The sequence below is a fragment of the Balearica regulorum genome, chromosome Z, assembly GCF_011004875.1.
Source record: "Balearica regulorum gibbericeps isolate bBalReg1 chromosome Z, bBalReg1.pri, whole genome shotgun sequence".
Classification (NCBI taxonomy): domain Eukaryota; kingdom Metazoa; phylum Chordata; class Aves; order Gruiformes; family Gruidae; genus Balearica; species Balearica regulorum.
The window spans coordinates 11,510,515-11,523,616 of NC_046220.1; the positions used below are offsets into that span (position 1 = coordinate 11,510,515).

General features: G+C 45.6%; 1 protein-coding gene across 3 annotated transcripts in view; it reads left to right on the plus strand.

The window, feature by feature from the left end:
- Window positions 1-10,854, plus strand: part of ECPAS (Ecm29 proteasome adaptor and scaffold) — a 67,937-nt gene extending 57,083 nt beyond the window's left edge. For all 3 annotated transcript variants that reach the window (XM_075739562.1, XM_075739561.1, XM_075739563.1), the window contains exons 37-49: window positions 2,361-2,450; window positions 2,960-3,026; window positions 3,718-3,809; window positions 3,916-3,982; window positions 4,218-4,409; window positions 5,356-5,564; window positions 6,059-6,102; window positions 6,668-6,860; window positions 7,489-7,633; window positions 8,227-8,332; window positions 8,492-8,580; window positions 9,736-9,807; window positions 10,585-10,854. In XM_075739562.1, coding sequence (XP_075595677.1) covers window positions 2,361-2,450; window positions 2,960-3,026; window positions 3,718-3,809; window positions 3,916-3,982; window positions 4,218-4,409; window positions 5,356-5,564; window positions 6,059-6,102; window positions 6,668-6,860; window positions 7,489-7,633; window positions 8,227-8,332; window positions 8,492-8,580; window positions 9,736-9,807; window positions 10,585-10,724 — 1,506 coding nt within the window. In that variant the 3' untranslated portion in view covers window positions 10,725-10,854. The remainder of the gene's footprint in view (window positions 1-2,360; window positions 2,451-2,959; window positions 3,027-3,717; window positions 3,810-3,915; window positions 3,983-4,217; window positions 4,410-5,355; window positions 5,565-6,058; window positions 6,103-6,667; window positions 6,861-7,488; window positions 7,634-8,226; window positions 8,333-8,491; window positions 8,581-9,735; window positions 9,808-10,584) is intronic.
- Window positions 10,855-13,102: the final 2,248 nt, after the last annotated feature.

Genomic DNA, 13,102 nt, shown 5'->3' on the forward strand with positions numbered 1-13,102 from the left:
CTTGTCCTGTCACTACACTCCCTGATAAACAGTCCCTCACCACCTTTCCTGTAGGCCCCTTCAGGTACTGGAAGGCCACAATTAGATCTCCCTGGAGCCGCCTTTTCTCCAGGCTGAACAATCCCAACTCTCTCAGCCTGTCCTCATAGGAGAGGTGCTCCAGCCCTCTGATCAGCTTCATGGCCCTCCTCTGGACTCCCTCCAACAGTTCCATGTCTGTCTTGTACTGGGGCCCCCAGAGCTGGAGGCAGTACTCCAGGTGGGGTCTCACCAGACTGGAGTAGAGGGGCAGAATCCCCTCCCTCGACCTGCTGGTCACGCCTCTTTTGATGCAGCTCAGGACACGGTTGGCTTTCTGGGCTGCAAGCACACACTGCCGGCTCATGTTGAGCTTCTCAGCAATCAATACCCCCAAGTCCTTCTCCTCGGGGCTGCTCCCAATACATTCTCTGCTCAGCCTATAGCTGTGCTTGGGATTGTGCTGACCCACATGCAGGACCTTGCACTTGGCCTTGTTGAACTTCATGCGGTTAGCATGGGCCCACCTCTCCAGCCTGTCAGGGTCCCTCTGGATGGCATCCCTTCCCTCCAGCGTGTCGACCACACCACACAGCTTGGTGTCATTTAGCAAACTTGCTGAGGGTGCACTCGATCCCATTGTCCATGTTGCCGACAAAGATGTTGAACAGTGCCGGTCCCAGTACCGACCCCTGAGGAACACCACTCGTCACTGTTCTCAACTTGGACATTGAGCCGTTGACCACAACTCTTTGAGTGCAAGCATCCAGCCAATTCCTTATCCACCGAGTGGTCCATCCACCGAATCCGTGTCTCTCCAATTTAGAGACAAGGATGTCATGCGGGACAGTGTCAAATGCCTTGCACAAGTCCAGGTAGATGATGTCAGCTGCCCTTCCCTTATCCACCGAAGCTGTAACCCCATCATAGAAGGCCACCAAGTTTGTCAGGCATGATTTGCCCTTAGTGAAGCCATGTTGGCTGTCACCAGTCACCTCCTTATTTTTCATGTGCCTGAGCATAGTCTCCAGGAGGGTCTGTTCCATAATCTTGCCAGGCACGGAGGTGAGACTGACTGGCCTGTAGTTCCCTGGGTCTTCCTTTTTTACTCTTTTTAAAAATGGGGGTTGTGTTTCCCCTTTTCCAGTTGGCGGGAACTTCACCAGACTGCCAGGACTTCTCAAATATGATGGCGAGTGGCCTGACCACTTCATCCTCCAGTTTCCTCAAGACCTGTGGATGCAACTCATCAGGTCCCATGGACTTGTGCACCTTCAGGTTCCTTAGATATTCTCGAACCTGATCTTCGAGATCTACAGTGGGGGTTCTGCATTCTCCCAGTCCCTGCCTTCTGTGACCTGGGCAGTGTGGCTCAAGGATTTGCCAGTGAAGACTGAGGCAAAGAAGTTGTTGAGTACCTCAGCCTTCTCCATATCCTGGGTAACCAGGTCATCCGTTTCATTCCAGAGGGGACCCACATTTTCCCTCATCCTCCTTTTATCACAAACATATCTATAGAAGCTATCAATGCTTGGCATTTCCTAAGGGAGGGGAGAGATAGTATGGTTTCCCTGTAGTAGGTAGCATGAGGATGTCCTGGTTGAGCAACTTCTTTCTATTCGTCTATTCTGGGGCTGGCTTGGAGATTATAGGATATAATGGATTATTCCCTGCACCGTACTGGTGCAGGAGGGGGAAGGGACAGTAGATCTGACTTCTGAAACTCAGAGAGCATTACCTTCAGTTAGTATGTAATCCTTGAATTTGCTAGAAGATGGATCTCCCCTCTGCAGGCAGTGTGCTACAGAGCACTGGTAACTTCAGGCTTTCTGTTTTGCCCAGTGGCATTTTAGGCATAGGAGATTAGAAATTATACCAATAACATCCCTCTTCTACTCTTATATCATTTATACCACTTGTCTTGACTAGTTTTGTTTCACTCTCTAGTTTGGACATCTTATTGCTTCAGGGTTCCAGCCAGTTGAGAGAATGTTGGGTTTTGTCCTAAAATATGCACACCTTTGCATCTATTTCCCTCCCCAAAAGGAGTTCTTGCTAGTGTATTGCTTTCAGCTTTCTAGACAGCTGGAGTGCAGGAGTACTTCCAGTCCAGCAAGTGATAATTTTAGCAGGGTCAGCTTAGCATAGAAGTTGGACAAGACAATCTGTCTGTGGTAGAAGCCACTTTGTGGTGCCTTTTTCCCCACCATGCAGCAAACTCTCCCGATTCAGGTGAAGACCAGCCTGCAGAACTGAGGGAGGCCTCAGCTGGAAGTAGACCAGCATAAATCTGTCACCATTACCTTTCTTCCCCCCCCCCACCATCCTTTGCCTTTCTCTAGTGCTTGCAGTATTTGGATGTGTCCGTCCTGGGTGAGCTGGTTCCCCGGCTGTGTGAACTGATCAAAAGTGGAGTAGGCCTTGGCACAAAGGTACGTCTAATTTTAATAGTTCATTTGGAAATGGAGAGGGGAACACAGAGCAGTGTGAACGTAAATAGGGTTCTTATGACTGTCTCTTTTAAAGTGACAGCTTGGGCTCATTCATACTGGAGTCATTTTACATCTCAGTCTCAATCCACCTACATTACTTGTGATTTTCTGAATGTATGCTGCTTTAACCTCCCCTGGGCTACATGGGTGTTGTACTCTGTGACAGCGAGTGCAGAAGGTTGTCCTTGATAGCTGTAAATCTGCCAGGACCATCTATCCTGAGTGTGGGTCCTGGTAACTTTTTCACTTAATTTAGTTCTTGTCATTCATTTTGTTACAAACTGTTTTTTTGCTTCTACCCTTGGATCCCAGCTTATCAGGGCAGAGGCTCGGTGAGCCTAGATCACATCAACAAGTGCATGTAGCACCGCAGCAAGTATTAGCATTAGTAATCAGGGGCTAATATTGTTTTATCTTACCTTTGTTTTCCCTTGCAATCAATCTTCCAGGGAGGCTGTGCGAGTGTAATTGTGTCCTTAACCACACAGTGTCCTCAGGACTTAACACCTTATTCAGGTAAGGTTCATTTCTAGTGTCAGGTTTGAAAGCTGCTTTTTGTTGCTGTTCTTTAGGTAGTATTTCTTCCCTAATGCCCCTTGATTTCATCACAAGAATGATCTTTATGTGTGTATTTTCCTCAGAGGGCTGTTTGACGTTGCGTTGTGTGTATGAGACGGCTGTGCTGGGGATGTTAAATACCTCGCCAAGTTAGAGGCAGAGGAAGGAATTGAGTGAATTCACTAGTGCCCAGCAGGAACAGGCGGAAATATCTCTAGGCTGTCTTGGAGCAGACTTGTTCCTTCAACTTGAGCTATGGGAGGACCATAAACAGGGAGTTTGCTTCCTTGGGTCTTAGTCTTCTCTTTGCATTTTATTGTTATTTGATACTAGAAAGAAGGTCACCTTTCTGTTGCAAAATAGAAATAAAGCTGAAAGCATGATTAGCTGGGGTGCTCACCTACTGGAACGTTATCAGTCGGGGTGTGCAGGCTGTGGTTGCTGAGGCTGGCAGAACACTAGGTACTGCTGAGCCTTGCTGTGTTATGCTGTGCGCTTGTTTAAACATAAGGACAAGACCTATAACCCCACAAACATGATGAGGAAAAATGCATAAATTCAGACGATCTAATGAAATGCAGGCTATAGTAATTCTTGACACAGCAATAGAACCATGATACTTCTGATAAAGCGAAGTCTCTTCCAACAGGCAAACTTATGAGTGCTTTACTTAGTGGCCTGACGGATCGCAACAGCGTGGTACAGAAGTCTTTTGCCTTTGCTATGGGGCATCTAGTCCGGGTGAGTAGGGGTTTAAGATGGCTTTAGGTTTTATTTTGCTTTTTTGTTGTTGGGTGTTGGGGTTTTTTGAAGTGTTTGAGTGATTTGAGTCTCTTCCCTGTTACAGACTTCCCGGGACAGTAGCACTGAGAAGCTGCTACACAAACTCAGCAGTTGGTACATGGAGAAGGAAGGTATGTTGCTTTTGGGGTGTTCAGTTACAGAATACAGTGCAGAAAAAGTTCCTGGTGATAGCAAAAGCTGGTAAAGAAACACTTCTATATTGCGATGCTTGGTTTCACTGGCTAAATAATTCCCATGCATCATTAGGTAATACTCTGCATTCCACTTCTTCCCAAGGGGCAGACCAAGCTGATAACGGAAAATCCTGCTTCCCAGGCATAACGTGTGATTGTTTTGCTCCTTCAGAGCCAGTTTACAGAACAGGCTGTGCTTTAACCGTGCATGCTATGGGACGCTACAGCCCAGATGTCGTGAAGAACCATGCCAAACATGTGCTGCCATTGGCTTTTCTTGGCATGCATGAGGTTCCCGATGAAGAAAAAGGAGAGAAAGAGAATTCTACTCTATGGACTGAAGTTTGGCAGGAAAATGTACCTGGTAAGTTGCATTAAGAGTGGTAAAAGCTTTCTGGGAAGTATGGGGCAAGAAATACCTTGCTTTCTGGAAATCTGTTTTGGAAATACAGAGTTCTCATGGTAAGAGATGTGGGAAGCTTGTTTCCATTTTCTTCCTCACTGAAGATGTGCTGTATGAGTTTTGGCACGTTAGCTTCTCTGTGGCTATTTAAAATATTTAAAACAGAGGTTTTGATCGCTGAGGATACACAGACACAGTCAGGAGAAGTATTTTAAGATTGTGAGGCACTGAATGCCACTGTAATATGGCCCTGATCATGGCACAGATAGCTGGACATCTTTGGAAATTTTGATGCCAGCCTTTAAGGACTACTGCACACTCTGAAGTTACAGGGGACTTTGGCCTGTGTCTCTTTGGAGATCTGGTTTTAACTTTAGTGAATTTAATTAATTTTAGTGAACTTTAGCCACTATAGAAGGGCTATTTTGCCATGCTTTCTGTCTGTAGAGGAAGATCTGGATGCATGGTGAAATGGTTTTGCTGGCTCCTTCTCTGAGCTGATTTCAGATCTGGTCCCTCAGTCACCAGATCACTTTTCTGGAGTTTGGGAAAGGAGCTGCAAAAAGGTTTTCCAGTGTTATAGAAGTAAGTTATATTCCGTAGACTAACGCAATGTCTATTGTCTGCAACATGGAAGGACTGAGATGGCTCTTTGTCTAGATATATGCTAAAGATTTTCTTTGGAAGCATCTAGAAAACAGAACCCATCTTCAGTCAGCCTGGGAGGAATTCTTCACACCTTTGCCTGAAGTAGGCCTTGCTGATATGTTTCATGACAAAAAAAAAGATAAATCTCTGCCTGCTTTTTTTTTTTTTTTGCTTTTGTTTTTCTTTTTTTTTTCTTAATAAGATCAGATTTTTGTTTGTTTTGTGGCAAAATTACTGTTTGCCTCTGTTTGACACACAGGTACTCAGGGTGGCATCAGACTGTATATGCAGGAGTTGATAGCCATCACTCAGAAGGCTCTGCAGTCCCAGTCCTGGAAGATGAAAGCCCAGGGAGCAGCTGCTATGGCATCGATTGCCAAACAGACAGGCTCCCTTGTACCGCCGCATCTGGGAATAGTGCTCTCCGCACTGCTGCAAGGCCTGCCAGGGAGAACCTGGACTGGGAAGGTAAAAAGGGCACCGGCACCTCATGGATCACTGTAAGCATCAGCACGCAGCCCTTGAGCCAGGAAGTACAATGTTCTGTGCTGCAGAGCGGCACGTGTAGGAACTCTGGTTTAGGGAGTCTTGCCTTTCGCCCTGCATAGCAGGTACAAAAATGACAGGGAGGAGAAGTAGATGGAGTTCAGATTGGTTTAGGAGTTGGGTTGCCACTTAGATTACTTCCACTGCTCCATGTTCTAGCTTGAGGGGCATAGTTTGTGCTCAGAGGTGCTGCAAGGCTCCTCTCCACTGCCAGTTCTGTGCAGATGGACAGCTGAGTGCTCTGCAGCCTTTACAGTAGGAGCGGCCGGAGCCACACTTTGCTTCTCTAGGCTGATGTCATAGGCATATCTCCCCACTGCCTCTCACAGCAGAGTACAAAGGTTTCCCCTTTGCAAGAGGATTGTGCCATTTGGCTGTGTAGCGTTTCTCAGTGGTATCTGTTTTACTCATTGCAGGAGGAGCTGTTAAAGGCCATTGCCAGTGTCGTCTCTGCATGCAAGTAAGTGTCTTGAAAGAGGTGGCACTCTCAGGATCTGGGATCTCAAAAAGGAGGTTCTTGCACAGTGGTGTTGCTTGTCTGGTGCTAAGGAGGCTCAAGAAAGCTGTAAACACCATCCTGATCTCCCATCAGCATGTGAGGAGTCTCTCTCCGCTCCACTTGTCAATATGTGGGTCATTGGGTGAGAGCTGGGAGGGGCAAGTTATACTTCAGAGGGACCTGCAGAGGTAAATGGTTGATTTAGGGCAAGGAAGAGGATGTTGAGAGGCCAGAATTGCTAAGAAGAAGGAAGACACTAAGGGGAAGGATGGACACCTTAAAGGGGAAAAGAGAGGAAGAGTGAGGGGGCAAAGTACGTTGGAAGCATATGAGGAAAGACAGGAAAGAAAAACAGGGAGAATGGACAGGGTAATAGTGAAGAGGAGCACCAGAATGTAACTTCAGTTACAGCTGTTGGCAGGCAGCCCTGTGCCTGGACACAGGATTTACTTCCTATCTGTGGGAAAACCAGTGTTTAGGGGGGATTAATGTGGGTCTGATAGTTTCTGTGTGCCTTGTGTTTCAGTGCAGAGCTGCAGAAGTCAGTGCCTGGCCAGCCCACCGTCAATGATATTGTCCAGGCCGTCCTAAAAGAATGTCGGAAAGAGAACCTAAAGTATAAGATGGCAGCACTGCGCTGTGCAGCTGGGGTGCTGCAGGCGACAAAGGAAGACCGGTTCCAGGATCTGGCAGATATCATCTTTCCCATGATAAAGAAGGTGACAGTTCAGCTTCTTGAGTTTTTCCCTCTTTCAAAGCAAAACGCCCAGGTGGTGACAGTCCGGCTGATGCTGGACACACGCCAGACTTCTGCCCAGAAGGCTGCTGATGTGAGAAGTACACCACACTCAGCCAGATCCTTGGTGGGGCTGAATACCAGACCGTTGGTGAGCCCTTGGGGGGGTTGTGCCTGTGCTGCCCAAATTCTGAATTAGCCCAGCTGTTCTCTAGGCAGAGTCCTTCCTGTGGTGTCCAGCACTGCCCCGATACACCATTAAAAGTTAATTCCTGGCTGCTCTACAGGCAGCAAGAGACTCCTAGGAAGCTGCATAGAGTGCTTCTGTTTAGTATCTGCAGTGCTTCGCAGCTCTGCAAGTGGGACTCGTGTAGCACAGGCAGATGTTTGGATGCAAGGCCACGGAGCCTGCTGTGCACTTCTGCAGGTTGCCAGTAGCACCAGAGCTACTGGTGGCCAAGGGGGCCTGTGCTCCGTCTGTATGGTGGCACTGACTGGGTACAAGGACTGGCGTGCACAGACTGCAAGGGAAGACTGAATTGCACGGAAGTGTGTGGCTAGCCTGCCCTCATCCTTCTGTCGATCATACCTTCCCCCCATGGCCTCCGCAGAACTCTCTTGAGAGCATGGGCACAGGTTTACCAAAGCATGATGAAGAGGACGAGGACATGAGGGAGAAAGAGGTGCAGATGGAGTCCCTGATCTGTGCCTTCGAGACCCTGGGCAAAGCCTGGCCGAGGAGCCTGGAGACACAGCGTAAGTCAGTTAATGGTGTGCAGAGAAAGCTTTCTTGGCTCAAACTGTTTCCTCTTAAAATGAAAAGGGGGAGGAGGGAGGGACCTGGAGGTAAAGTGTGGAATGAGGAGGCTTTTGAGGAGGTGCTTGCAGCTCGCGAGATCTTCAGTGAGAAAGCTGCCCCAACAGCTTTCCCACCAAGCAGCCAGTCCTTGGGGAAGTTCCTTTACTGTTGTCTTGAATTCGCCTCAGCAAACTTAGAGACATGCAGGATGCCTGAGGTGGTTTGCTTAATCAAAAGCAGCGTAGTTCTGCTGCTCACATTTACATTTGCATCACAAAGGTACAAGGTGGAGGAACTGGGTATATCTGAAAAAAACAGGTTGCTTTATTAGCATGTGTAATGCACCTGTTTATCTTCCAGTGTTTGTTAATGAGAGCATTGATGTGGCAAAGATTTTCAGAGTCACTTGCTATAGGATGTTGACTTGGTCATACGCAGTGACTAGCTTGATGTCACTTGGAGAGGAGCACAAGGAATACCTAGGAGACAGAGCAGGAAGTCCTTCTGTCTTTCCCCATGGCAACACAATGACATCCTTATTCTTCTGTAGGTTGCTATCGCCAAGAATTTTGCAAGTTAATGTGTGACCGTCTGAAACTCAGCACATGGAAAGTGCAGCTTGGAGTGCTACAAGCCATGAATGCCTACTTTCAAGGGTAATTCTCCTTTCTGCAATCAGCTTTGATGAATTTTTGTTTCTTTGTTGCTTCAAACTGTTTAATGAAATGGAGGATGGCACTTGATTCTTGGAGGAAGTCGAGCAGACTTCAGTCCCAGTGATGCAGGGTATCTGACAGTGATTTTGCATTTGACAGGCTAATGCTGTTTGATGAGGAGCACTCAGACCCTGTGGCTTTGACAGAAATACTGTTGGAAACCTGTTCATCTATCACCCATTCTTTAGGTAAATGGACTTTTCCTGGTTTGTGGTTGATGAATTGCTTGTTAATACTTTCCTCCTCTGGGGAGTGCAGAATAAGCATAAGCTGTCAGAGATAACAGTCACACTGTGATAATTCTGATTTTGCAGTAGCTCTTCAAGATAGTACTATGCAGACTGCTGCACACAGAGAAGTAAATTCCTCTGGTGCAAGAGAGCTTTACAAGGAGAGGGAGAGGCAGAGAGCAGACTCCTGTGTGGGCAGCCTCTCAGGAGTGCAAATCAGAAATGTAGTAATTTTCTCCATGCAGGAGATGGACTCCACCTGATCAAGTTATTACCAATTTAATGTTTTACCCCTCCACAGTTCAGACTTCTTGGATACATATGCATCAGAGAGACATAAAATTTTCTCAGACAGCTAGTGCATGAAACTCCAAGGCTTTGAGGTGGTTTGTGCTCTCCCTGAGCAGAGTGCCCATGGGGATATAAGTGCTACCTATGTCATGCTGACAGTTGTGGGGCTGCTTATTACTTTGGTGGTGTTCCCACATGTCCTGTGACTATAACAGTGCCTGAGTCTCCTCACACCTGTGTGTGGCTCTTGTTTCTGGTCTGTGTAAAGGCAGCACCTACTTTAGAGCTAGGTGCCCATCCAGACACCCCTTTGGGGAAAGTTTTTTTAAACTACCAATCCCTGGAACGAGACTTTAACAATATTTTAGCTCAGGAGACAAAATAACTTTTTATGACGATCTTTTGCTTGATGGCATAGGGTTTATGCACCCTCACTTAATGCTACTTGTTAAAATTTGGATGGTTTATAGCCATTACAACTCACCAAAAGAACAGTCTGTTATGCCCAGAAGTTGTCTGTGATCACATTGCAGCTATGCCAGGGTTGTTCCCTTGCAACACGTGTAAAGAACAGTAGCGCTGTGGTAATAGCAGTGGCGATGCACAAGGCTTCATCGACTTGACAACCTCTGATTGGTCACTTGCTGCCGTTCAAATTTGTCTAATGGGGGAGGGAGCACTGCAGACCAACAGTACAAATGACCACAGTGAGCTGTGCTAACAAAAGTGGTCTGGAGACCACAGTGGTGACTGCTCTTTGTACAGACTTTGGTTCTCAATGTGGTGGTGGTGGTTTTTTTGTTTGTTTTTTAAATCCCTTAGAAAACAAAAGCTACACGTCCATAAGAACAGAAGCTTTGTCTGTGATACAACTGCTGCTCACCAAACTGCAAGGTGAGACTTTTTGCTTGCCACCTGGGTGAGCCACTGGTAAAGAAGGGATCTGGGTGTGTGGCCTGGAACCCTGGAGAGATGGCATTGCCTTCTGCATGCAGCACTGGGTGATTCTGGGGCGGTTGGGACTTGGAGTTCTGTGCTTGGTGACTTGGGAAACTTGGAGAGGGCTTAAAGTAACTGGATAAAGTCAAGGTGTAAAGTACTGCTGGATACTCCTTGGGTGAGGAAAATGTCCAGCAAGGAGGGTCCCAGGGAGAGCACACAGGACTGCGTGTGGAGTCAGATTCTGCATCATGTACAAGCTCCATAGAGGGGAGAGCTCCTGTTCATGAAGAAGAGTAATTCTTACCCTTTCAGTACCAAGTTTAGCTCCTCGTTGTTAATTTAAGATTTAAGCCTAGCAGAATTTACTTCAGAGAATGAAGTTACTTAGGTGTCAAGGTCATACATGTCTGCAGTTTTTCTGTAGCAAATGTTTCCTTTGGATTTCTGTTAGGCACTTTGCATTTCCTTTACCCTAGCAAAAATCTTCTTATATTACATGAGGCAATTGTGAAGTGGGAAACATTTGGTTCTTCAGGCCCTTGTTTTCACATGTTGCAGGCTTAGACAATCAAGCCTAGTCTAAATAGGCACAAGTCCCTGTGCAGGTCCAGCTGAACTTACCTCCTCAGTAGCCTTCTTCTGGAAGAGCAGTGCGGACTGCACCTGCTGGTTGTTTTGGCATTCTGGTATTCATGTCCAGTGTCTGTCTGTCTGTCTTTATCTACACAGAAGCTCAACAGTGGGAAAGCCTGACATCAGAAAGCAGAGAGCGCCTCATTCATTCATTGTCTACAATGGCATCAGATAGCAGACCTGAGCTACAAGAGAAGGCATTTATATTGAAGAAAACACTTGAAAGTCTTGACTAAGTTGTAAAACACAAAGTGCCATGTAAAACAAAAACAAAAAAGTGCAGTGGTCTGAAAACCAAGTGGGAAAATGAAGATTACTCTGTAGCATGCATCATTCCTGGCCAAAATAAAAAATGCCTTAAATTCATTTCCCCGTTAATGTTATTTTTATTCTTTTAAGCTGATGGTTAGTTGTTTTATCAGTAAATACCTCTAACGATCTGCCCTAGAATGTTCCTAAGTGTGCAACATAAAAAATGTTGAGGGCAAGATGTTTTGGTTTTTTTCTTCCTCTTTAAATTGGCAAAAGAATGTTACTTGGATCCCCTTTGTCCTTCAAAGGAATTGTGGAAAAAACACCAGCACAGGAAGTGAAAAGCATATTTGATTTTCACTTATGTTATGTGTGGAAATCTGTTACCTGGTGTCTAAACAGTCGATCTTTGGGACTCTGCAGTAGAGCTAGTGTTTGTTACCGATAAAGAATGAAATGTCTCCCCTGTTGAAGCTTAAGTTAAACGCCTGAAGCTTCCAGGGGCAGGGTTTCATCTGACACCCACCACTGCTTCTCCTGCATGCTCCTCCCTTGCAGCCTGTTGTCTGTGAGTTACGAAAGGCAGAGTACTGTTAACTTCGCTCCTTCCTCCTTCTCTGACCTCAACACAGATTGACTGAGACTATGCCTGCCCCAGCTAGCCACCTTGGCCTCCCAAACTTTAAATGAGAACTTTTTTCCTCAAAGGATGCACAAGAGAGCACTTTACTGAGCTGTGTGGGGCAAAGTTGGGCCTAGTTGGTGCCCAGGTGGAACACTGCTCTTAAAATTGTTTTGCATGGACACTCCTCAGCTGCAGGAAAAAAATAATAATAGGAAAACAATCTTTTCTAGATATGTTTTTGAAGAGTGTTCGAAGTTTGCAATGACACGTTTTTGTTTTTTTTTAAAATAGTGGTAATGTTTTATTCCCTTCCTGTTCTTACCCCTGTTCTTGCTTTGGAAATCTGTAATGATTTAGAGTTGTGAGTATTTGTAAGAAACTGAATCATCTGTCATTTCTCAGCAGCCCAAGTTATGCTGGTTTCTAGCAAATACTTTTTAATTTGCACTTACAAAGAAGGATTATATCTGCGTTAACGTGGAGTAAAATTGCTATATGATGTGGCCATGCTGCCTGTCTCCTTTTTTTTGCCCTCCTCAGATAAAAGACAAACCTGACCACTATAGCAACAGACTTTTAATAGTGTAAAGTTAGCACTGCACCATAATCTGACCAGTATGTGTACAGCTTTTTGGGGATAAATGCTTTGCTGATGGTGAAACAAAGTAATTCATGTGGGCAATATTGTGTCCATGGCTTTCAGCATAGGAAAGCTTGTTTCTTTTCTTGCAGTCTGCAGCTCCTTTCAGATCTGACCTGTTAGGGAGAGGATTGCTCAGATAATGTCACAGTTCCTCCATGCCCATTTATTTGGAATCAGGTATGCAGTACCAACTTTTCCCTCAGGTGCCATTTCCAATTCAGTGTTTGCTGGTACTGTAACAATCTCGGTGTCTGACTTGCTTTCCATGGGAAGGGAGAGATGTCATTTGTGCACACCCAGTAAGAAAACATCAGTGAGAAATGGGCAGAGCTGTCCCACTGCGGCTCCTGTGTAGCGGAAACCTCAGCGAGCACTATTGCATTGTACACTTGAACTGGTCAGTGGGCAACTCCTTGGTGCTGGGAGCTGGTGCTATAATGTTTTGATTTACACCTTGTTGCAGGGAGCTGCTCTTTGTTTACGTGTAGTTTGAACTATTGAGCACAGTGTACATTTTAAAATTTTACTGGGCAAATCACTTTACAGTATCTTTAAAAATGTGCTTACCATGACATGTAGTGTCATGAATGCCCTTTTTTTTTTTTTTTAATTAGATGAGTATTACCAGTGATGCTTTGCTGTAGCAGTTCATTGTCTGACTTTTTTTTTTTTTCGTAATGGGTGAGTGACAGTAACAGAAAAGCAAGAGCCTCCACGTCTCTGGTAATTTGAGTTTTCACTGTGGACTGGAGTATTCAGAGGCAATGCTTAATATGGTCAGATGACCGTAAGTAGAATAACTGTAATTGTTGTGAATAGCAACCTGAATTTCTCTATTGGGGATTTACACTAGAGGGAAGAGCGTATTCTAGGAACTCTACAAACAGCTGGATTAACAACTCTGGCCAAGAGTGTTAGGAAGGTTAGAGATGGTATAACACTTTCTGAATCACAAAGCAATATGTCTTTCTCGTGATTACAGAACAGATTCAGAGCTCCTCTCTAAAGCACGTGCCTATACACAAAACCTACCTGTACAAAAGTTAATTCAGTCAGAGGTTTGATTTCTACCCCCCTCACATTTGTAAACTTGA